Genomic DNA, 24614 nt, shown 5'->3' with positions numbered 1-24614 from the left:
AGGAAACGAGATGCTCTGCACAACATATTGCAGGGCTGTTGGTCCAGATTCTGTTCTGCAGAAGCTAAAAATCAGCCTTTAAAAGACAATATAATAAAATAAAATGAAAAATACACAAAAGGACACCAGTTATTCAAGCCAATTACAATTTATTATTAGAAAAAGACAGTAATGACATTATTTGTGTCCATCATGGAGCAGCAATTCAAGTGTAACAGTTATTCCAGCATTTAAGTATTTACGATAATCCACAGAAATATCAACAAAATTAAGTTTTTTACGTTCAAATTAAGTGACAGACAACGTGATTGACGTTACAAAAACAGCAGATGACAGACGACATGGGTATGTGAGAGGCTGTGAAAGAAACTCTTCTTATATACAAATAAAACCACGTAAAACATGAAATGTGTTGTTGACAGTGCAGACAGTGTGGGGCATATCACGGTCACGAGACATTCATCAATGCTCAGTAACAGTTTACCGCTTAAACTAAATTAAAATAAAACACTAAGCTGCCTATATTCAACATCAGTTCACCACATTTAGTATAAAATGAATCTCTGCAGTAGTAAGTTACAGTAATCTCATGAAATGACAATCTAATCTAAGCCAATTAATACTGAGAAATACATCAGAATATATCTGATACAGTAACTTTTAATCCTCGTTTATTTTAATAGTGCTAATCAACAAACTCTTACGGTATATCAACATCTAACATCCAGTTAATACTTTTGAAATTACTTTCATCCAGTTTAGTTCTCTAAATACTTTCAACCCAGTACAAAATATACAAATGCATAAACAAACATCAAGTATTCATTTGAAGAAATCAGTGACTCTTAACAGTTAGTGGATCCTTGTTTCTAAGACTTGAAGTTTAGGTAGAAAGTTTGCCAAACAAACTCAAAGACTTGCATTGAAACGTGTTAGACAGCAGATGCGCAGCATATGTTCAAAGATAAGGAAGACTGGTTCTGAATTGTGGAGGTACAACGTTAAACTGTTTTTGTCTTTTATCCGTGGTGGGTGTGAAGTCTGAGCCAGCAGAGCATTCGTAAGGCAAAGGCCAACATGTCCATAACTCTGCGGTTAAAGGTGACCTAGTGTGACACGATCCTCCAACTAACCAGGCGTGTCCTGGCTCTGAACCTGACAGCTAACCGTCTGGTCTTCCTTCACAGAAAGGCATTTTCCTTGGATGTGAAGGATTAGCAACAACTTGGTTTACGACTTAAATTGATGAGGAACAAAGTATGGAAAACAAAAAGATAAAGTTTGTTAAAAGTTTAAATGCAGCACCAGATACACTATACAGACAAAAGTATAAGACCACACCAAGCAGCATAATGCATAGAACCTGGTTGACTGCAATGCACGTCTAAGAAGTTGCAGTTCCTCTGCTAACCACTAGAGGCTGGCCACAAAAGTCAGTCCATTTCATTTAATTTTGATATTAAAATGATTAGCTTCGCAGCAGAAACAAACATATATTTACTGCCAGGTTATAAAACAAATGGTTTTGGTGTCCACAGATAGATTTCACATCCATGACAATGAACCCCATTAGATATGTATAATAATGGTGTGGCGTTTTGATTGTCAGCCTATGATGCTTATATTAGTGAGTGTAAATTAAGACAAGTCAAGATAAAACAGCTAATTCACGGTGACTGAGATGAGTGGGTGTGCTTCAGCTGGTTTCTAGGCCTTCTTGTTCTGTTCATTTGCAACATGGGACCAACATTGCAGCGTTAACGCTGGAAAAAAGGCTTCAAAAACATTCCACAGTAAAACGTATGGGTGACCTCGGTTTATCCAGTTGTCCTTATACAGTCGATAAGCCACACCTGTTAATTAATTAATTCAGGGTGATATAAATGGGTTGATCAGAGCGCCTCAGTTATTTTAAGGGTGGAACTGTGATAGAAGTGTTAAAGCTGAAAAAACAAGAACAACTCAACATTATAGTAGACAGGGTTCCCACTCTTTCTCTGAAATTATTTTCTAGGACATTTTAATTAAGGGCGCTCCTCTTCCCTGTGGTCTCTGTGAGCATCTCACTCTGCTGACAACTACGTTTACTGGAAATTAATGAGGTTAAGTCTCCATGAAGTTATTAATCTCTTTAGTTTCTTCACCCATCTATCTGTGCACGGACACATATTTTTACAGCATAGGTTTTTTCCCACCTACTTTCTATTGTCAGACGATTAAACAAGTGTGAAATACTGGATATATATAATACTGGATGGGCAGCCCACTGAAGATGACCTGTTAACTGTAATTAGCTCCCGCTCTGCTGAAGTCAGGCTGCTTTCACATGCCTGCTGTGCTGCTGACGTCCCTGACTCCCCCAGTCTGGCCTTCAGCAGGAGGGTCCCCCCTTACGAGCCTGGTCCTGCTCAAGGTTTCTTCCCTCCTAAAGGGGAGTTTTTCTTGCCACTGTTTGGCTTAAGGTTTTCTCCCACTAGGGGAGTTTTTACCTGCCATTGTTTATGTAATAATCACTCGGGGGTTCATGTTTATGTTCATGTTCTGGATCTCTGGAAAGCGTCTAGAGACAACATCTGTTGTATTAGACGCTATATAAATAAAATTGAATTGAATTGAAGTCAGAGTTGCATTCACTGCTCACAGCCAGTTAGGTAGAGGACACGCCCACTACCGCTCTCCTCTGCCTGTCACTCAACACGGGACAGGGAGGAGGTTGTGGCCGTGGGAGAGAAAAACCTCACATCACTGACCAATACTAACCACACTTTTCAACTTTCAGTCGCTAGTTTTGTCTCTAAGCGTTTAGTCTTAACGGCGTCTGAAAAGTAGCTAGATCTAGCTACAGTCACCTGGAAGCTCTAGTGGCACTTTTGCACTAGTCTCACTTTGGCTCGGCTCGGCTCCACACGGCTTGACACGGCTCCACCCGTGTGTTTTCGCACTGCCAGGGGAGAAGTGGGGTGGTTGGGGTGAAGCTGCTGTGACGTACTCGATTGAGCAACCGCTTTGTTCATGTTGGCGCTGATCAGAAATCAGCTGGAGCCGCGAGCGGCTGAGAGTAAAACAGCCCGTCTACATCCCTTTTTTAATTCTCTGCACCTCAGAGTTGGATCACCAAACAGACGTTTTGCGCTTTATAATAAAATCGCCGCGAGCCGCAGGTCGCTCTCGCTCTGACTCCCGCTTCCTGATTCAAACGTTTGACGGCCCCGCCCCCCGACCAATCGGTGGCGAGGAGGGTGGTGACGTCCCCGACCCCCGACCAGTCGGTGGCGAGGAGGGTGGTGACGTCCCCGACCCCCGACCAGTCGGTGGCGAGGAGGGTGGTGACCTCAGAAATAGTCCCGGCTCAGCCCGCTATAGAACCTCGCTGAAATGGTTACAGAAAAAAGTATCGACTTGGAGCGGCTCTGCCCGCCTCAGCCCTAGTGCGAAAGTGCAAAATGGGGCCGTGGCGGGTAGAACCGAGGAGAAGCGATACTAGTGCAAAAGCGGCTTAGGTTGGAGAAGCACTCTCAGCAAAGGAGGAGATTTGATTGGCTGGTAGCGTCACGTGGGGCGCTGTGCCAGCTAGAAGCAGGGACGCGGGGCCTCCTACTCCGTGGTGCAGCCTGAATGTTGCCCTGATCAGGTGTCAACAGATGTACATCTGCAGAACGTTTAACCCGTTTACATTCACTAACAAGGCAGGGGGAAGATCATTTTCCAGGACATTTGACCTTTTTTTTTTTTTTGTCATTTTCCATGTTTTCCAGGACTGGAAAATTGACCAATCTTTTTCCAGGTTTTCCAGGATGCGTGGGAAACCTGAGTACATGTATTTGAAAACAATGTCATGGTGTGATGTTTTTTTTTCTCTTTCTACTTTTGTCAATATAGTGCATATAGCTACACTGAATTAACAGTGTAATAAAACTTGTGCCCAGTGTTTCTAATCCAGACATCAAAGTACATTTTCTTAGTATTTTGAAACCTCAGATTACAAACTTTGCATTGTTTATTGTCTTTACTGTGATTTGAAAGGGTCTTTTCACCCATCCAGATCATTGTGCATGTAGCCATTATATTAATGTTTATTATTATTATTATTTAAATTTAACAGTACCATAAAAACTGATTTATTCTGTCAAATTCAGGAGAAGTGGTTAATAAATAGTACCTCAGTTGTGACCAGGGCACTGTGACAGCCGAGCTCGTCCTCGTCCCGTGACTGGATGATGCAGGGGAGCATTAATAGTGTAAATATGTCTGTGGGGATGAATCACGCCCTAAAACTCCAGCTCCTCTGGAAAGGCTGGAAAGACTTTTTAAGGTTGAAGAACGGGAGTTGAGGTCTCTGTCGGGGCGGTTTCTCTGGGATGACGGCAGCCTTGCTCTCCTCGGTGGGGAACCTACGCTGGTAAACTTCGGGGTAGGACCTCTGGAACTGGAAGTAGGAAGAAAATGGAACGTATTTCACAAGACAGCATTCCTACGCAAAAGAAATTTCAATTCCATTTCAAGGACTATCTGATTATTTTTAGGGTGCTCCATCTCTCTCACAGCCTCCTGTTCCCACAAAAGTAAAATGCGAAAGTAACTTTGGACTCCTGTCCCAACAATGATTAAACTAGCTTGCAGAACTACGGGCGACACTTTTCGTGCCTTCTCAGGTAAACTTATATAAAGCCACAAATGTAAGCATAGTTAGGGCTGCGGCTGTTTTTGAACGACAAAAGCATTGCCCTTCGTGGTGGAAAGGTTATAAGCTTAACAATACAGTATTTGCAGTGCACGCAATGTTTTCTCACAGATGCCATATCTTGCCAGATGAAAAGGACCAAAATTAAGAGTTATACCCAGCTAATTCAAGGAGCTCCTATGTTAGCTCAGGTCTACCTCACCAGATTTTGACAACACCAACAAGCTATGCTTGTAAAGATCTTCAAATAGAATCATTACTACGACTGTTTTTAATAAAGAATTAAAATATTGCCTACAGTAAACCGAAGCACAGACGGGTAATTTTGTGCGTACAGACAGGCTGAGCCCTCCACAGAAATGTGGGCATTTGCAGACAGCAACAACAGTAATAAATCATGTTCTTCTCCCTTTTGGGTACCAAACACTGTGAAGCTACGAGCAGCATCCTGGAAAACCAGCGGCATCATGCCTAAAAGTTGCATTTTGTTCATAAAATCTGTAAAATTGAACTGATTTTTGTTCACTTCCTCGAGAGACTCAGACAGTAAGAGGAGAGATGGATTTGTGGCTTCAGGTAATCTGTGGTGAAGATGTGAACGGTAAACTGGGGGATCTGGTCAGTTTGCTCATCGTTTTTGCTCATCCCATCATTATAAGTGAGATAAAAAGCAGTAGCTTCTGATGTAAAACATTGTAGCAGTCAGATGTGATTCTTCACTGAAACAGCAGCATCAAAACACACTACCTGAAATTCAATTATGCAGTTCCAGATGTCGGCATGCGACACCTCCATCTGCTTTGACGAAGACAGACATATTCTGAACATATTCTATCTTCCCAAAATCTGAAAGCTAACTTTTGATAATTAGAACTAGAAACTGTGACTCATAACCACTGTACATCATATTCGCCTGACAAACCTTAGAATTTGGGCACCAATTAGCTACAGAGCGACAGTGTTATCTTACTTATCACCTGCATATTAATAAAAATGTCAAAACTCAAATCCGTTTTCACCTAAAAAGAAGCAGGAACACTGCAGAAGGGCAAGGTTTCCAGATGTGTTGCTCTCATCTATTTCTCTCTTGGTAGCACTATATTTCCTTCAACGCATTCCCTGCAACTACTCAATCAATTTCAAGCACAGTAGAGATAAATAGCTGCAGCGTCAGTAAATACTAATGTGGCTCCCATTTATCAGCTGCAACTCATAAGATATGCTTTATTGGCACCGTCACTGTGTCTGAGCTACATAAAGAAAGTAAACAAAAGGAAGCTCACTACTGCAAACTACAGGACTGCAGAAAAGAGCCCACACCGCCACCTAGTGTTTGATGGTGTAACGACAGAGACGCACAACGGACAAATCTAAATCCTGACTACAACATACGTAAGCTACGTGTAAACTACGTGTAAGCTGCTACGTACAAGCATGATCCGCACATAAGGCTTTGAAAAAACCCTCCTTTTTTAAAAATGTTCATAATATACCTAACACAGTACAGCAAACATGCTGTTTAACGCACATGACATATGGTATCTTATGGTTTGTTACTTGAGTGCATAATTTTGCATACATGTACCTGTTTAAGTCTTTTCTTCTTGTCCTTCGCGGGGAGTTCTTTGTCTGCAATCAGACCTTCCAGCAACTGCTGCAACGGGGTCTCGGTACCGATCACCTTCTGCTCTTCACTCTCCATGACCCTGATCTGTTTGCAAAAGGCCGGTGAGGCGCTGAAATCCGTATCTGAGCCAACGTATTTGATCTTAGGGAAGACAGAAGACACGTTGCATTTATGTACACATGTAAAGAATATGAAACATTCTCGATATCTCATGCATTTTAACCAGTTCAGTTGAAAAAATATAAAAACAACTATTTTTAAAACAAAGATATTGATGTGACGCATGTGCTGCTGAAGTGCATATTTGGACAATGACAGTTTTAGGATTTTGCCTCTTTACACCACCACAATGGGGTTTTTTTGAGGTGGGGGGGGGTTAATCACAGCCACTTTAATGAGAATACCTGCGTTTTCAGGAGTTAATTGGTTTAGGTCAGTCGAGTGAAAAGGTGCATTTCATTCCTCATTACTTTAATACAAACGAATCAAATTAAAAAGTCTGGAGCCGATATTGCATTATCAAGTTTTGCATTTAGCGGCCGTATGTCTGGAGCGATCAAAAGGAAATCAAAAGGGACACTTTAGATGGATGAAACCAAGATTAACTTGTCAGAATGATGGGAAGGCAATTGTATGGAGAAGGAGGCTCACTGGTACTGATGACTGAAGTAACAAGATGAGATCTGAGGTGCTCATATTAAGACAAATGCTACAAAACTGACAGATCATGAACCTAAACGTGCTAAAACGTGCTGCGTATTCTTATGAGGGGTAACAGGGATCTGCTGGAGCCTATCCCAACTTGTTTTGGGTGAAAACTAGGCGTACACCTTTTTAAAGACAAAAACTTTCAATTGGCCTCTGAAAAATGATGTTTCATTGACCAAGACAGTCACCTGCTCTCCACTTCATAAAGTAACATTTCAGTTACTGAAGACAAAACTCAGATAGAAAATCCCAGAGAATGAGCAGCAACTGAATGTGGCTGCAGTGGAGGTTTGGTGAAGTGGTGAAGCATCTCCGAGGAGAAAACTCCAAGGAGGACTCCAGACTCCAGGCAGTCATTGACTGTCTGATTTTCATCCAAGTATTAAGTTATCGTTGTGTTTACAATTATGCGACTTTGCCCAAGTCCCATTAAAGTACGTGAAGAAACAAGTAACGAGAACAGTGATGGCAAATGTCTGCTTTGTGGACTCCTGAGAACAGCCCCATCATGAATTTACAATATAACTTGAAATATACACCCTCGCCCTTATCTCATAACGCACACACCTCTTGTTTTAATCTGATAATCTGAAGTCCTGTGGTCTGTGCTGGTGCTGCCAGTTTTCTTTTGGACTTTGATTTTGCCGCGACACCCAGCCATGTGTTGGACCTTGTAAGTTTACAACAATTTGTTCAATCAATATTATGTTTGCATTTCCATTTCCAGAAGAAAATACTAAAACATAACTGCCTGCTGATAAAGAAGATAAAAATCAGTCCTTTATTTGTAGATCCCTCCGTCTTGAACACACACCATCAACAAATGCCATTCCTCATTTTCTGATGCATCATTCAAAACTCAACTCGAACATCAGTATGAAAGGGTCAAGCACAGAGAAAGAAAGAGAAATCACCAAAAGCTTTCAGAAGAGCACTCTATCATTTAATGCGGCCAATCGTGAGAGCAGAGATATTATCTAACTGTCAAACTCTGTCATCAAAAAGTCACAAAAGTGACTCTGCACTCAGAGCATGAAGATGTTTTTTTTTTCCAGCTTCCCACGCTCAAGTGCTGCCTCAGAATTATGGCAAGCCTCCCACACATTTAATCCTACTACTGCCTGCAGAAATGGAAAAGTGTATCCAATTGTATGGTTGATATGACTTTAATGGTAAAGTTGAAGGCTGAGACCAATCACGTGCAGTTATGTGGGCCTGAAAATGATGGAGTCATCAAGAATCATCATAACAGATATTTTTCCCTGTAAAGAAATGGTAAAACTTCAGATTGCAAGCATCCGTGAAACATGAAAACCACCAAGTTCCAGAGTGGAAACCCCGCCGGGACCAAGTCGGCTGTTTGCAAAAAGCGGCTGAGACGCACGACTGAAGAAGCGGGCGGTGAACAGTCACTGCTCGGCAGTCGGGACGTGTTCTCACCTGAGCTCTTTTGAGGTGCGACAGATGCTCGTCGACCTGGCAGCGCAGCTTGCTGTTCGCGTGGAAGACGGCGTCACGGTGCTCCATCATGAACGTCACCAGTTTAGTAGCAAGTAGCTCGTCCAGGTCCATGTCGTCTGCTGAGCCCAGAACGCAGGGGGAAAACATCTGCACCATCTGGTCACAATGGATATTGGATAAGAGAATAAACCTTACAAACATACATCAACTCCATTCAGGATCTACTTATCTACTTATCTATTCATAAAAGTAAGTTCACTCAAACTTTGTTTAAAGGTCAAACATGACCTTTTGTGCTTGAAATACTGATATTTAGTTTCTACTGGACGTCAGTTGCCTAGAGATAAGCTTTCCTTAATACATATAATATGCTGAGGTAGGAAATAAATAATGTACTTTCCAGGAATATTTCCTCTTATTTCAGATTTGCAGTCAGTATGTATATCTCAAGGTTTCGCTGCTATTAAACTTTCAGAAGATGGCTTTACTTGTGGATTCCTCTTTTGCTGAAGTCAGGAATTTAGGAATCATCTATTTTCTAGCCTGTCAACATATTGTGGAACAGAAATCTGTCATTGGTATGGCAGAAAGGCTTGCAGTGCCCATGAAGATTATCCCAATGCGAGGATTTTATAGATGATTTTCACAAATAATGTTTTTCTTCACCCCTAGAGCATCAAATGTGCTGAGGTGGGGAGATGAAGGTGAACAAGAACAAGGTCACAAAGAAAAAATAAGCAGAATGACTTGCTTCCTAAGGCTGAACTTAAACAGCTGTACACATCTCTCCCAATTTTCCAAGAACTGGAAGAGATTTATAAATTAGTGACATTATAGATTAAAATAGAAGAGCACAGAGATGTCATAGTTATCCTTGTTGGTCCCTTTCTGTGTGGAGTTTGCATGTTCTTCCTACATCAGGACTCGCATAATTAATTAAATATGGTCCCATCAAACAGCTGTTGACAAACGTACAGTTTGATTGGAGCAATTGTACAGCAAAAGCTGAACAGACATAACCCCCTCCACAAAAAACAGCCATTGCTTGTTCCATCTCAAAGAGCTACGTCCATACAGCAGAGTTTTAGATTTGTTTCTCTCCCCAACAGGAAGGATGTCTTAGTTTTAAAGTACTGAGTTTCCTTGCAGAAGAGGAAAAGTTGGACATCTAAAGTTAAGTTACTCCACATGCTGGAGTTTATTCAAATCACAGTCACAGCTTAAATCCAAACATAAGAGACTTCACCTTTAAGCTACACGGTTCCCTATATTATAGTTTTCCTGACTTTATAACAGCTCAAACATGACTATTAGCATCAAATAAGCATCGTCAATGTAGTGTGATTAAATTTTAAGTGTTATGCAAACAACAAAACAATAAAATGTGTTTTTAACCACTCAAAATCTGAGCACTTCGTTGTCATGATGTCAGGAAAAAACGTGAGCTTGCTGACTGAACAGCAGGCACAGACAAATCTGTACCCCACCTGGGCTCTCTGCATCAGACCTTGATATCCCAGCCATCCAGACACATTACTGTTTTGATACTGATGTATGGATGGAAGGGGGGGGTGTGCTGAACCATTATTCATGTTCACTCAAATGCATATTCTGCATTAGATTGGTTCAGTAAAGTGACTGATAACATTAAAGTCGCCTCACGGGATCAAAAAACGAAACCATGTTGAAAGAGGCACAGTAAAAAATAAAGAAAATAGGCAATCCAGAAATCTCTGGGTTGTGCACTGCAAAAACTCAAAATCTTAACAAGAATATTTGTCTTATTTCTAGTTAAAATGTCTCATTTTTAGTCAAAAAATCTCATTACACTTAAAACAAGACTCATCACTGGAAAAAAACAACAATTTTCACCTGTTTCAAGTAGATTTTCACTTAAAATAAGTTTGCTTGTAATGAGAAGATAAATCTTGTCCCACTGGCAGATTTTTCTACTTATTTCAAGTGAACATTTACGTGAAACAGGTGAAAATTGTCAAATAAAAAGTTATTTTTCTGGTAATGACTCTTGTTTTAAGTGTAATGAGATTTTTTGTCTAAAAATAAGACATTTTAACTAGAAAATAAGACAAATACTCCTGGTAAGATTTTGAGTTTTTGCAGTGTGAGGGTAAAGAAACTTCTGAATATCATAATCTAGGACCTTTAAAGTATTGCAGTTATTACCTACTTAGGTAATATCAGAGTTGACATAAAATTAAAAAAAGAGTGACAGCTGTAAGAAAGAGTGACAGCTGTAAGAAAGAGTGACAGCTGTAAGAAAGAGTGACAGCTGTAAGAAAGAGTACCAGTGTGCGGGTTGGAACAGTGTCGTTGAGCGGAGGCAGGTGGGGGTTCTGGCACACGCGGGCCATGAGACGCAGTAAAAGCTGGAGGCGTCTGCGGTTGGGAGGAGGCAGTAGGAGGCAGCTGACTTGAAGGGCCTGAGTGGCCACGTCCTGATCCTGCAGCAGACCTGCAATCATACGAGGAGAGGCTAGTCCTGCTCTCTGAGCACAGACTTGGACAAAGTGAATACCAGCAGATATTTATCTGCGGTGGGTCCACGATGTGAAGTACTCACTGAGAATGTTGACAAAGACCTCATACAGATGGAAAGTCAGCAAGGGCTCTTTAAGTTTCTGGTAGTAATCAGCTACTGTTCTCAGAACATCCCGCTCAAAGCCGGGGTACACTGGCTGCCCGGCGTCATTGCCATTAGGCCCTGAGGAAAAGGTCAAGGGCCAGTGTTATTTCTTAAAAGAAAAGTCTGGAACTGCAGAGAAACAACTGTACAGGTAAATGACAATAGCAGATAAATTAGATTTTAAAATAGTAGAATGATAATATTGTGATTTTTTAAATTAGTGATTATCAGTAATGCATGGAAAACCAGTTTTATATTACATAAAAAATATTTTTAAATTGCAGCGACCAAATGTCATAGATTTACAAATATCACACTGTTTAATCTGAATATATGACACCTGTTCTTTGAGAATGTTTAATGGTAGGGTAAGCAGTTTCTGGATGCTGTTACATCTGTTGATACTTGATACAAAATGTTAAAGGGGACCTATTATGGCATCTAATACCTATTTTAAACAGGCCTTGAATGTCTTAAAAACAAGCGTTTGATTGTTTTTGCTAAATTCAGCCTCTGAGCCATGTCTTTATCTTCCCATTCTCTAACCTCATTATCTATGCAGGATTCTGAGTGGGCGGGGCTATGATAATGAGGCTCTGTGCTGATTGGCTGCCTGAATGACCCGATACACCGCTATGAAAAAATGTCGGAAGCTCCGGCCGGTGGAGTTAGTTGTGGGCGTGGTTTCACGCATCGCTCCCGCCGTTACGTAACGACGGGAGCAGAATCTGAACGGCTCGTAGATCCACATCACACTGGATGGATCATCCGGGCGGCTGTACAGACACTGCAGAATTTGGTTGCTTTCCTCCTTCTCTGAGTTGGCAGGCTGAGGGGAGACCACTTTATATGTTAAAGCAAGAAAAAACCTGTTTTTCATAATAGGTGCCCTTTAAGCCCAATGATGGTCCCCCTCACTTGGACTGTGATCTGCTTGAACTTCATATTGTTATCTCCAGTCACACAGCTGCTAAATGCAAACTCTAGACCAGTGATACGCTTTGACTGTTTTTAAGTAATAAGTGGACTGAGTGCAGTCAACGTGTCATCTTTTCAGTCATTGAAAATGGAGTTACTTTGATTAACATAGCTGTAATTCCTAAATGCCATATTTTCTTCCATATATCTTTTTAAAAGAAAAAAATTAAAGCTGAAAGTCTACATTTTGATCATATGTTTTTGGTTTTGGCTCTAGTGTCCTTTATTCAAAGTTTAGACAGGAAAGGGGTAGAGAGAAAGAATGGGGATGACATGCAGCAAAGGGTCGCAGGCCGGGACTCGAACCTGCGACCGCGGCAGGAAGACTGTAGCCTCAGTATATGCTGTAACCACTGTGCCACCCAGCGGCCCGTTATTATGATCATATGTTGACCGTTTCCTTTCAGATACACTGTGTTGGTATATAAATGCAAAAATCGTAAAACTTCTCTCAGTTATCAAACACTTCTAGACCTAACAGTATTCATTTAGGATGTAATCATACTGGTGTGGATGTTTTTGGCCAATGTTATGAATAATGAAGCTCTCACTGAACGGCTTTCCTCCGGGAGTGTGTTTCGGGTGGATGAAGGAGATGGAGCTCCTGCTGTTGTGTTTATTCACCGCAAATAACTTCTTTCTGAGGCTCTTCCGTTTGCTAATTAACCAAGTTTCGTCTCTTGCAAAGCCCCGGCCTGTCATTTTAGTAGCCGGCTGCAGATTAGGGAAAACCATGAAAGTAGCAGGATGAGTTGCACCTAACTTGACAGAGCCACGTCTTCTCACTCTGGCTTGGTGTCCATGTAGTAGAATGAAACCGGGATGAATCAGTAGGATATTTCAAGACCTGCTTTCTCAGACATCCTCGGTTTCTTGATTCTACTTTCATGCAACAACCCTCAGGGCTGTGCATTAAGACTGTTTATTTTATATTTTATATGAGCTTCCTCACAACGTAAGCAGCCTGTGGACAGTGAGGAGATATTCACTGAATGTGACAAAAAGTGTTCTATGTCAGATGGATTTATGTTTTTTTTTTTTTTAGATTTAGATTTCTTGACTTTTAAAAAGTACCCATTTCCTTCAATTGTTTAACTCCAATCATTGCCCAAAAATGTTGAAATGATCCTAAGGCACATGGTGATTCTTTTTTTTTTCAATTTATTACTACCGTAGTTTCAAGCAGTAAAACTGCATACTTACAGTTTGCAAGGCATTTCATTGCTGATACAACCCAATAAGGCATGTCCTCTGGAAATGAAAAGGATTTAGATTAATAATTTTATCCTGTTTAAGTTGAGGTAAAAAAAACAACAAATGAATGAATGTGAATTGATGCATCATACCAGCTTTGTTCTGCAATACAACAATGCCTGCTTTGTTAATGCTGAACACATTGTGAACAATGTGCTTTCCATTCACATGTGCCGGGTTCAAAACTCCATCCAACGTCCTCAAGCCCAGAACTCTCTGTAAACTTAAATGAGAGACAAAGCATCAATTGTCAAGACAGTGAAAAGAAAAACAACAAAAGGAGGATGGAGGTGACATAAAAGGTAAACGTACTGTGCAATCGTCAACGATTTCCAGATGTGGTCCACTTGTTTTGGAGTTACTTCCTTCCTGCGTATGACCTTGCATTCATGCACATCTCCGATAGCTACACTGTGTCTCTTATTCCATAAATCTGAAGACTGATTCAAATGAAGCAAAGAAGGAAAAAGGTTGTTTTTATTTATGTACTTTTTAAATGTTTGATGTGACTTTGAAAACAAAACCCTAGAACAAATGAGCTTTACTGGTACTACAACGCACTATATAAAGATTTCGTTTTAGTTTTGTCAGTGTTCTGCTTTAACCTCGGAAGCATTATTATCTAAATGAAAACATGAGTTATGAAATGAAATGGTGAAAATAGCTAATTTATACCAAACTGTCACACTGCAAAAACTCAAAATCTTAACAAGAATATACGACTCATCCCTGGAAAAAACAAAACTTTTCACGTGTTTCAAGTAGATTTTCACTTAAAATAAGTAGAAAAATCTGCCAGTGGAACAAGTTTTTTTTTTCTTGTAATGAGAAGATAAATCTTGTCCTACTGGCAGATTTTTCTACTTATTTCAAGTGAAAATGTACTTGAAACAGGTGAAAATTGTCAAATAACAAGTTATTTTTCTGGTAATGACTCTTGTTTTACTGTAAGTGTAATGAGATTTTCTGACTAAAAATGAGATATTTTAACTAGAAATAAGACAAATAGTCCTGGTAAGATTTTGAGTTTTTGCAGTGCATCTTCCCTCTTACTTTAAAATCCATTGAAAGAACTGGACAAGCTGGGCATCTGTGTTTCCCTTCTTACCATGACGGTGGATTTCGAGGGTGCTACATTTTCCCGCTGAGGCAGTTCTTCATAGTCGTCCCAGCGGATGAGTCTGGGCAGGTCGCTGCTGTCTCTCCACAGCGGTCTCGTTGGAAGAGACTTTAGAGGAGACAGTGTGGGGAACCTGGTGAGAAAAATAACAGAGAGGTAACCTCTGCTGACCTGTGAAGATGGAGTAATGTCTTCTCCTCACGAGGTAAAACATGTAAGGTCAAATTATTAGCTAAAGTAACTATGGGACAATTATCCAAAATAGCAACCAGTGAAATAAAAAAAAATCAACACAGTTCAACGTTCCTCAACGTCAAGGCCCCTCTTGAGCTCATTTTTAAATTAAAATATGTATTTAATTTTCTTTATTAAAAATGTTTTGAATATTGATGTGGTCAAAATTATTAGAAAAAAATGAACTGCCATAAATAAAAAGACTTCTGCTGAATCTTCCTGTCACTGAAGTATTTGGAAAGGAGTTAATGCAATTTCATCTCGTTCATCTAATCAAACACTCAGTCTGGATCGTCCTGAAGTCATAATTAACGCCATAAACTGACACTTTAAGGAGCAATTTAAGTTACACAGGCTGACAAGACATGAAAGGGCCTCTTAAGAACCTTAACGGCTTTAATCTCTCACATTATATTGCAATTTAACCAAATGCAAAGAGTCATAACAGAAACACCATAGTATAATTATTAGGCTAAAACTAAATCTCCAAAGGCTTAAAAATTACACACAATAGCATATCCATGAAATAAGCTGAACTTCAGCCAATGTACCAGCTGTTAGGCAATAATTAAGTCTACAGTTTCACAAAAGCCAGTGCAGGTGTAGCTTAGTTGACTGACACACATACTGAGCTCAGAAAGACACAGACAATTATTGCAAAAGATGTCCAGAGCTGAAAACAACAACTAATGCCCACAGCAAACATGAGAACACAAGGAAACACACCGACTCTGCCAGACCAGTTGAACAGCAGATTCCTTGAGTGCACGGCCAGCAAAACTGAGAATTCAAAGACCTTTAGAAGCACAGGAAGCCTGATGTGTGAAATCTGCTCCATGACCAAATGTGCACTAGACATAGCGACAGTACGCCAGGAAATATCTCTGCTCCTGCTGAATCTTCTAAGGCCAATAAAAGACACTCAGGACCGTGACAGTGATCCTCAAGGAGGTCAAATCTAGTGAGGGGGCATCAGTGCAATGTTATTTAAGATGTCACTGCGTCATCTTACATGCAGGGATTTAACACAGGATCGCACACTAAACCTTTTGCAAACGAAGGCAGAGGCCTATAACCCACACAAACATCAAAAATAGTCCCCACAATGAGACACGGTAGTGGCAGCATAATGCTCTGGAGCTGTACTTCAGCTTCAGGCAGAGGGAACCTTGTTTGGCTGCATGAGATCATGAAAACAGAGTATTATGTTGCTAATCTGGGGAATAATGTGATGGATATCTGAGGCCAATCGAGCTTTAGGTCCCACTACGTCTTCAGCCGAGACAATTACCTAAACATGCATCAAGACTGGTCCAGATACGTTTTCTTTTTGGTTTTAAATAAACTAACTCGCAAAATGTTTTTATTTTTACTGTAATATCATAAAAATATTTTCCATCATTTCCATTTCCATAATTTCAGAAAGCAGGCTAATAAGGTTCACCATAACAATAGAGGTAAATCTGACTAGTGAAATGTTGTGCCTTCCTAACCTAGATGCCCATAAAAGTTGAATTGCTACCACAGCTGTTGGAGGGTCTACACAGCTGAGACACTACTGCTCCCCGCTTTGAACTGCCAAGACAACCATCTCAAAGTGGTTTTTAAGGAGAATTGCATGTGGACATTCATTTTGTGAAGAGCCAGTGCTTCAAAGCAGAGGTCCAGATAGAGTGGATGATTTTGTGCAGAACCGTGGTGATGGTTAAAGCAGTCTAGATTACTGCCAAAACACACATTTTTCACCTGGTAGTTTTACAATCTTTTAGTAGTCCTGTATTTCTAACCTTGTGAAGCTCGTTCTTCTGCTAACATTCACACGTTGCAGCTGTATCACTGCTCAGTAAATCATCCAGTAAAGTGTTCAGGGTAAACCTCGTGCCATCATTACCTGTACAGATTGCTGCTGTCTTCAAAGTCCTCTGTGCCGTGGCGTCCTTTGATATCTTCTATCACGTGGGCTTTGAGGAACTTCCTGAGCAGCTGGAGGGTCTGGTACCGAGTCACGTCAGGTCCAAAGTTGCAGTTGTGTCTGAGCAGCTCGTGCAGGTAGTCCACGGCCTCTGATCCTGTGAAACTGCTGTCATAGTAACGGAAGTTTGCCCAGTGCCTTCGAAGTGTCATTCCTCCACGGAAAAGTTTAATGGTTTCATTCCACTGCATTACACAGAAACAAAACATTTGGTTAGAGAAATGTGAACCGTGAAGAAATGAAAAGATCATCACTGTAGAAAAGGGTATTTTTAACCATTATGCAATTAGTTGCAATTAGTTTTATTAGTGTCATAAGAAAGTGAATCTAGTATGAGACTGTTATGAAAGGCCTTGCTGGTGTGGATTTGCATCTCATACTGGATGCCCTGAGAGAATGGTAACCCCTCATCATGAAAGACATTTCTAGAGACCAAGTTTTACTACACTAGAAGTTTAAAAAGTTATCATGAAATGGATAAACTTCCCCACAACAGCACAGCGGCAGTCACGACCACAGCAGATTAACCTTTCAAGGATGATTAAAGTTTAAACTAAGGTACTGACAACATTATTCAACTCCTAATTTAGAGCGATACATTCTCGTTGATAAAGAAGTGTTTCTTCTCTCTTTGTTGATGCCAGATTAACATTTCTGCCGGCCAACACCGAGCCACTGGCTGGCTCCAGTTGAGAGGAGGATCGGGGATCAATCAGTAAACAGAAAGCCTTGCTATTTGGCTCAGCTCCCTCTTCCCCATGACAGCCCGGTCCTGAGTCTATATTACTACAGGTTCTGCAGCTATTCCCCTTGTCTATTTCCCACCAAATCCTCCTCACTTGTGAACATGACCCTGTCCTGAGATACTTAAACTCTTCTACTTGAGGCAGTGTTTCAATCCCAACCTGGAGAGGACATTTCATTTTCTTTCGACTGAGAACCATGGTCTCAAACCATCGCTCCACTTGAATAGGGATTGAGTAGTCCATCGTAATAGACCCAGTACCGCATACTCCTGGAGCACCGCCATAGAGTACCCTGACGGACACTATCAAATGTGTTCTCCAAGTGTAGAAAGCACATGTGAGCTGGTTGTGCAAAGCCCCCTATACAGCCAGTGATGGCATACAAACCTAAACCAGCATTTTATACTTTCAGTTTGGTATATTTATAAGTGGATTTCAGAGCATAATTGGACATGATCATTCTGCAGTATGAAATCTTTAGAGAGGAGTAACAGATCTGCCGCTGCGTCACATCCCTCTCCTTGGGAAGACCACGCCAGTAACCAGGGATCTGTGTGACCCAGCCAACCCGTTCATGTACATTAGTAGTGACCACGTATTCACAGGTAAGTCAGAAAAGCAATCAGTTATTTAGTTAAAAGTCATATTAGTCAAACTAGATGCTTCATTGAAAGGACCGTGATTGAAATACACCAAGTAAAGAATTCAGAAAGGTGCTTCTAGATGTCGGGATATGACACCCCGATCACTTGGTGGAATTGTTCATCTAGTTAGTTGAAAGCAGACTGAACAGACATACATCCATCACAGTAAATGAACATGTTTGTGATGGAAGTATGTCTGTTGAGATATTGTGGCTTGGCAAAAATATTATACAATTATTTAAAAGCCACGATAAAACACTGTAGTTTTACTTAACACCTTTATAACAGTAAACACTTAAACATTAGTATTGACTTGTATTCAGATTGGATTGGGTAGTTTTCATCCAGAAAGTTGCATGGACATTGTTCCAAGGCAAAGTATCCAGATGTGTTCTCGTCAAGTCATTCCCAAACAACTTCAGTGTTGCATTGGTTTCAAACAATACCCATTCTAGTTCTGCATTCATACAAAATGACAAATAACTTGTGCATGAAGGACACTGCTGATAAAATGTCTCTAATAATGAAACAATCCACCAAATTAGCCTCAAAATGACTCAAAATGTTCTATTTTTCTTGTCAGTCATAAACTTTCAGAACAAAAAGTGTTTTGAATGATTAAATCTCAGAGGCTTTCAGGTGAGTGGAAGAAAAATGAAAGAAATGGAAGTAGAAGAGAGGGATGATATATAGCAAAGGTTATTACAACCTGGAAGAGTCCCAAACACTACGAAGCAAAGTGGAGGTGATGGGAGGTGAGGGGGAGCTGAGATGTAGGGAAGATTAAAACCCTCCTAGAATGTATAAGAAACTGACCTTGAGATGACAGGGGGATGAAAGGGACAGTTTTCCTTGAAAGAAGATGCAAAAAAGGAAGATGAAAGATAACATCATACTCACAGCTACTTGTGTAGAAAATGTTGAAAATCAGCTTGAGAAAAGAAAAGTAGAGAAGAATTGCCATAACAAGACAGAAAGAGGAAAGAAAAATGGAAAAAAATGTGCGAGTAACAAAATCAATTTATTGTGACAAATTATCAAGATGGACAGAACAACAGTGTACCTGGGGCTTTTGAATTATTTAGAGATACTAGATTGCAAAGCCCCACTGATCCCCTGATCACACTGATTTTATTTTGTGTTCTGACTGAAATGCACACAGACAGACTACGAGTGTCCAAACAGGGGTGATTTAATTCTTCTTTTTGTGTGCAACAAAGTTATTTCATTAATATGGAGGCCACACTGTCAGTTGGGGCCAAAAACATCTTTAATGGATTGTCCTAAGAGCTTTTCAGCATTTATGTGGGCTTGAATTTTTTTTATTTAGTCTGAAATTTTCTGAAAGTTAAGTTTGCGATGCAAATTTTAAGAATTTTACATTAAGTTGGATAAATTATGCAACATGCTTCAAAGGTTAGTGGATACTCATTTGTAATACCTGTAATCTTAATATTGACCAAAATACTTGTGATTATGATTCTTTTTCATAATCAAGAGGCCAAAGGTTGCGGTGTTTTGTGCATAGCAGAGCAGTTTGGAAATGCCAAATCTCTTCAGTCATAAAAGAATTACCAAACCTTAAACTTTTCTAACACGATCACTGAAATATGTATGTAGTTGTTTATACATTAAGCGTCTGTTTTCATTTGACTGCCTAACAAAAACATAAGGAAGGCATAGTAGCATAAATCAAGCCAAAACAGCTATTTTGAGGGTTTTTTAAAATCTCAACATTTTTATGACAGGATGAAAGAAAGCATGGAAACAAATGTAAATGAATAGAGCACTAACCTACAAATGACAGGCATGTATGAATACCTCAAGTACACAAAGGAAGGAGAGAAACCTCCCAGTGTCTCTTTTTGTTACATTTGGCCATGAAGCACTTGTGCTCTTAGCAGCACAACAGTATATAACTATAATTATTTACATGGCTTAGAAACCAAATTATGAATAGTATAAAATGAGACATAAACAGAGAGCAACATGCAGCCTCCACCAGTGATGTACAGAGTGACGGTCTGACGTGTCACCTGGCCTCTCTTGTCGGACTGAGTGATGGGAACACCTGGGCCCTGTATCACGTTTATTTGGCTCCCCCGTTCCCACAATGGAGTCTCTGACCTTTTCTCCCTGCATTCCTTTCCGTTAGGTTACGCTCACCAATATGCTTACTTCCACTGGGCCGTGACAAGAACCAAACACATAGCTACCAACATGGAGGGTTTCCCAAGGATAATGAGCACTATTAATACATACAGTCGGTACGGAAAGTATTTACATCCCTTTAAACCTTTCCCTCTTTGTTTCATTGCAGCCATATGCTAAAATCAAAAAAATTTATTTTATTTCTCATTAATCTACACTCAGCACCCCATCTTGACAGAAAAAACTGAAATGTAGAAACATTTTGCAAATTTATTAAAAAAAGAAAAACAGAAATATCACATGGTCATAAGTATTCAGACCCTTTGCTCAGTATTGAGAAGAAGCCCCCTTTTGAGCAAGTACAGCTAAGAGTCTTCTTGGGAATAACGCAAGAGGGTTTTTCACTCCTAGATTTGGGGATCCTCTGCCCTTCTTCCTTGCAGAATCTCTCCAGGTCTGAATGAATGTGAATGTTGGTGGGCAGTCATTTTCAAATCTATCCAGAGATGGTCAGTTGGGTTTGGGTCAGGGCTCTGGCTGGGCCGGTCAAGAATGGTCCCAGAGTGGTTCCCACGCCACTCCTTTGTTATTTTAGCTGCATGCTTAGGGTCATTGTATTGTTGGAGGGTGAACTTTTGACCCAGTCTGAAGTCCTGAGCCCTCTGGAAGAGGTTTTCTGCCAGGATATCTCTGTACTTGCCCGCAACCATCTTTACTTCAATTGCAACCAGTCGTCCTGTCCCTCCAGCTGAAAAACACCCCTATAGCATGATGCTGCCACCACCATGTTTCACTGTTGGGATGGTATTGGGCAGGTGATGAGCAGTCCCTGCTTTTATCCACACATACCGCTTAGAATTAACACCAAAAAGTTCAATCTTGATCTCATCAGTGCCTTGCCACAATTCTGTCTCTGAGCTCGTTAGGCAGTTTCTTCGACCTCCTGATTCCCATTTGCTCTGAAATTCACCGTGAGCTGTAAGGTCTGATATAGACAGGTGTGTTTAATTGTAATTTAACTCCAATCAGTTTAATTCAATGCACCTGGACACCTGAAGCAGAACCATCCCAAGGAGGACAAGCAAAGGGTCTGAATACTTATGACCATTTTTCCAGCATTCCCAGCATTGTAATTTATTTTTTCAAATGAGATTTTCCAATATTAAGGATCAATCATTTATCTGTTAAACACTTTCCATGTTAAATACATGATTAAATACATTTTCTGTGTCTGCTTTAGCATCTTTCCTTTATTTTTGTCCTTTTTCCCCCCTCCTCACAGTCATTAACTCTTAAATATAGTAGCAGATATAATACTAAAATCCAGTGATTTCCATCTATGAAAAGTTAAAAACTATTCTTGCATCATTAATAATAACAACACTATTATTACTACTATTACTACTACTACTAATAATAATAATAATGCACATGGTGGTTAATTAGGATTGGACTGGGTTAAATAATCCCAGCCACAGCCTAAGTGTAAATATGACAGCAGGTAATAATAATGATAATAATAGTAGTGATATTAATATTAATAATACCAGTATATACGTGATAATAGACACAGACCAGCTGCAGGTTTGTATGTTTCCTGTGGGAATGTTGAGGCTACAATTCACAGTTCAGACAAGAAACTGCCCTGGCAAATGTGTTTAATTTAGACTATTGTAGGGTACCAGTCTTAAACGCATTATTACATAAAAGATATTGCTTTTCTGGAAGAAATTGAGTTGATTTTCACATATTAAACTTTGTAATTGAAGGAAGAGCAGGCTGCTGTGATAGCTGGCAGCTTCATCTCCATCAAACTACGACTAAAGCCTGATTTATGGTTCCGCGTTAAATCGACGGCGTAGCCTACGGCGTAGGATACGCGGCGACGCGCTCCGTACGTGCACGTCCCCGCGTGCCCTACGGCGTAGGCTCTGCGTTGGTTTAACGCGCAACCATAAATCAGCCTCAAGCAATGTGAACGCTTATTCAACATAAAACATTAGGGTAGGAACTGTATGAATGAATGGACGTAATCAAGGCTTTGCAACAGGATTAAAACTATCTAGATCCCTCATTTACACTGACAAGATAAAATATAACATAATAACGACAACAACAAAATGTGTTCAATGTTGCGTTTTCAGACAGAACAGACTCACCAACTTGGTGGCCCGGTAAGGTCCAGGTCCGACCGCCGCCCCGTCCATCCCGTCACCCAGAAGTCACCCCACACCTATGGAAACATGGAGCTGTAAACTTTAGGACGTGTTTACAACTTTGGCAGATAAATGCGGAGGATTTCTGAAGTCTAACAGAGACGTTGCTGCCAACTTTGAATCTGCTGCGTCACGGCAGACGAGCGCCGTGATTGGCCAACGAGCTGGTCACGTGACGGTTGGTCTGCAGCGCGCAGTCGTGCCAACCCAATGCCAGGAGGAACTACACTTCCACTTTATCAGTTTATCTTTAACAAAACTAAACATGTGCAACAGTCGCTTGTTTGTGGTTTTTTCATAAATTAGTTTATTTAAAGTAGATATAACATATAAAGTTCCAGTTTATGACATTTGGATTCACGATTCAGATTATTATCTACATTCTAGAAAATTAAATCGATAGATAGATAGATAGAAACAGGTGAAAATTGTGTTTTTTTCCAATGATGAGTCTTGTTTTAAGTGTAATGAGATTTTTTGACTAAAAATTAGACATTTTAACTAGAAATAAGACAAATATTCTTGTTAAGATTTTGAGTTTGTGCAGTGTAGATAGATAGATAGATAGATTACTTCACAGCAGGATTAAATCCCGGTAGGATTCTTTCTGTGTAGAGTTTTCATTTTCTCCTCATGTTTTTCAATTTATAATTTAATTTCCCTCAACTGAAACCCAGTGAGCAAGTCAGAACCGTTGGCACAAGTTTAGATACTGATATTAGTTTTGATAATCACATTACTCACATCTCCAGAACTGGTTCTGGCCACTTCAAATTATATTAAATATTTGAAAATTCATGTCACAAGTTGTCTGGGAAACATTGGTAATACTACAGGATTATCCAAACAATCACTGGGAGGGCTTGCGCTCGTTAAAAAAGCTGCAGTCTGTCAGACAAACATTTGAACATATTACAGTACTAAGTCAATGATTTGCAGTACGTTAGTGAATACCTATCAAAATCCTCCAGCTAGTCCACAAGGCACTTCATACCTCACTTGATTTTTGACTTCTCCACTTTCTATAACCCAATTGCATCTCTCAGCTCATCTATTGCAGGCCTTTTAGTTCATTTGTTTTCCGTTTTAAATCTTACCTAAGTGGTCCAGCTTTTTGGATCGAGCCACCCGCTGACCGGTCACTAATAAACAGCTATAGGTCTGTATCAAACTTCATATTTCTCAGAAAAATCATAGAAAAACCTGTTTTCCAATAGCTGTATAACCTCCTGACATTAAATGAATGTTTTGATGTCTTCCAGTCATGTTTCCAGCTACACCACAGCACTGAGACAGACATATACATGAAGAAGGGAAAAGGCACAAGAACCAGTGTCGTCTCACGATACAATATGCATAGCACAGAAAGGGCACAACTTACAATCAACATAGCCTTTCAGCGGTGAAGTATGGTGGAGGGAGCATCATAATTAGGGTTTGCCTCGCTGCCTCAGGGCCTGGACAACTGTCCAGGCCCTGCTGTCCACTATGCTGAAGCTTATTGACAATGACCCTGAGCATCCAAATGCAAAATACACAATGACTTGAGTAAAAGAAATGATCCTGGTTAGAGCCCAGACCTTAACCTCAGATGAGATGAAAAAATCAGTTGAACGTTTCGCACCAGACATCCTCCAAATGTGCCTGAGCTGAAGCTGTTCTCTAGAGAGGAAGGGTCCCAAATTCATCATGAACATTGTGCAGCTCTGTGCCGAGCTGTCAAAAACACTTACTTAAAGTCACCACTGCTAAAGGAGCTCACTTACTTTTCTACCAGCACTGGGAATGTATAGAGGGTGTTTTCAATAAGGACGCAAGAAATTACAATTATTTGTGTGTTAACTACTAATTTTACTTAAATGAAGAGCAAATCCCATTTTGCGGCATTGCAATGCAGTTTTGGGTTTTCTGTTAAGCTCATTAAGTTCACATTCAATAATGGGCTGATTAAATAGAACCATCATAGGTATTAATCAAAACATTAAAGAAAAAAATACAAAAACTGTATTAGCTGTTATCATTTTCTTCATATATCACGTTTAGTCAGCACCTTACACTATAAAATGTAATTTATACACATTTAGTCTAAAAGGATCTAAGCAAATGAGAGCTTGACCTGTGCTTGAACTGCATCAAGATCTTAATGTGATCTTAAATTAAAGGCACAATGATTTTTCT

General features: G+C 40.1%; 1 protein-coding gene across 2 annotated transcripts; it reads right to left on the bottom strand.

Moving 5' to 3' along the window:
* Positions 1-3503: 3503 nt before the first annotated feature.
* Positions 3504-22538, bottom strand: depdc1b (DEP domain containing 1B). Of its 2 annotated transcripts, XM_061718226.1 has the most exons (12): positions 22380-22464; positions 18886-18920; positions 16599-16864; positions 14462-14606; positions 13666-13793; positions 13446-13576; positions 13303-13350; positions 11059-11199; positions 10784-10950; positions 8457-8633; positions 6267-6449; positions 3504-4426 (listed from the first exon to the last, which is right to left on the bottom strand). In XM_061718226.1, the coding sequence occupies exons 3-12, from the start codon at positions 16829-16831 to the stop codon at positions 4262-4264; spliced, it is 1518 nt and encodes a 505-aa protein (XP_061574210.1). In that variant the 5' UTR covers positions 16832-16864; positions 18886-18920; positions 22380-22464; the 3' UTR covers positions 3504-4261. The 2 variants fall into 2 exon arrangements, with proteins under 2 accessions (XP_061574210.1, XP_061574209.1); XM_061718225.1 differs by lacking the exon at positions 18886-18920 and having other exon boundaries at positions 22380-22538.
* Positions 22539-24614: the final 2076 nt, after the last annotated feature.

Source organism: Cololabis saira, chromosome 3, assembly GCF_033807715.1.
Source record: "Cololabis saira isolate AMF1-May2022 chromosome 3, fColSai1.1, whole genome shotgun sequence".
In the NCBI taxonomy this organism is placed as follows: domain Eukaryota; kingdom Metazoa; phylum Chordata; class Actinopteri; order Beloniformes; family Belonidae; genus Cololabis; species Cololabis saira.
This window is presented reverse-complemented; position numbering and strand designations above follow the sequence as displayed.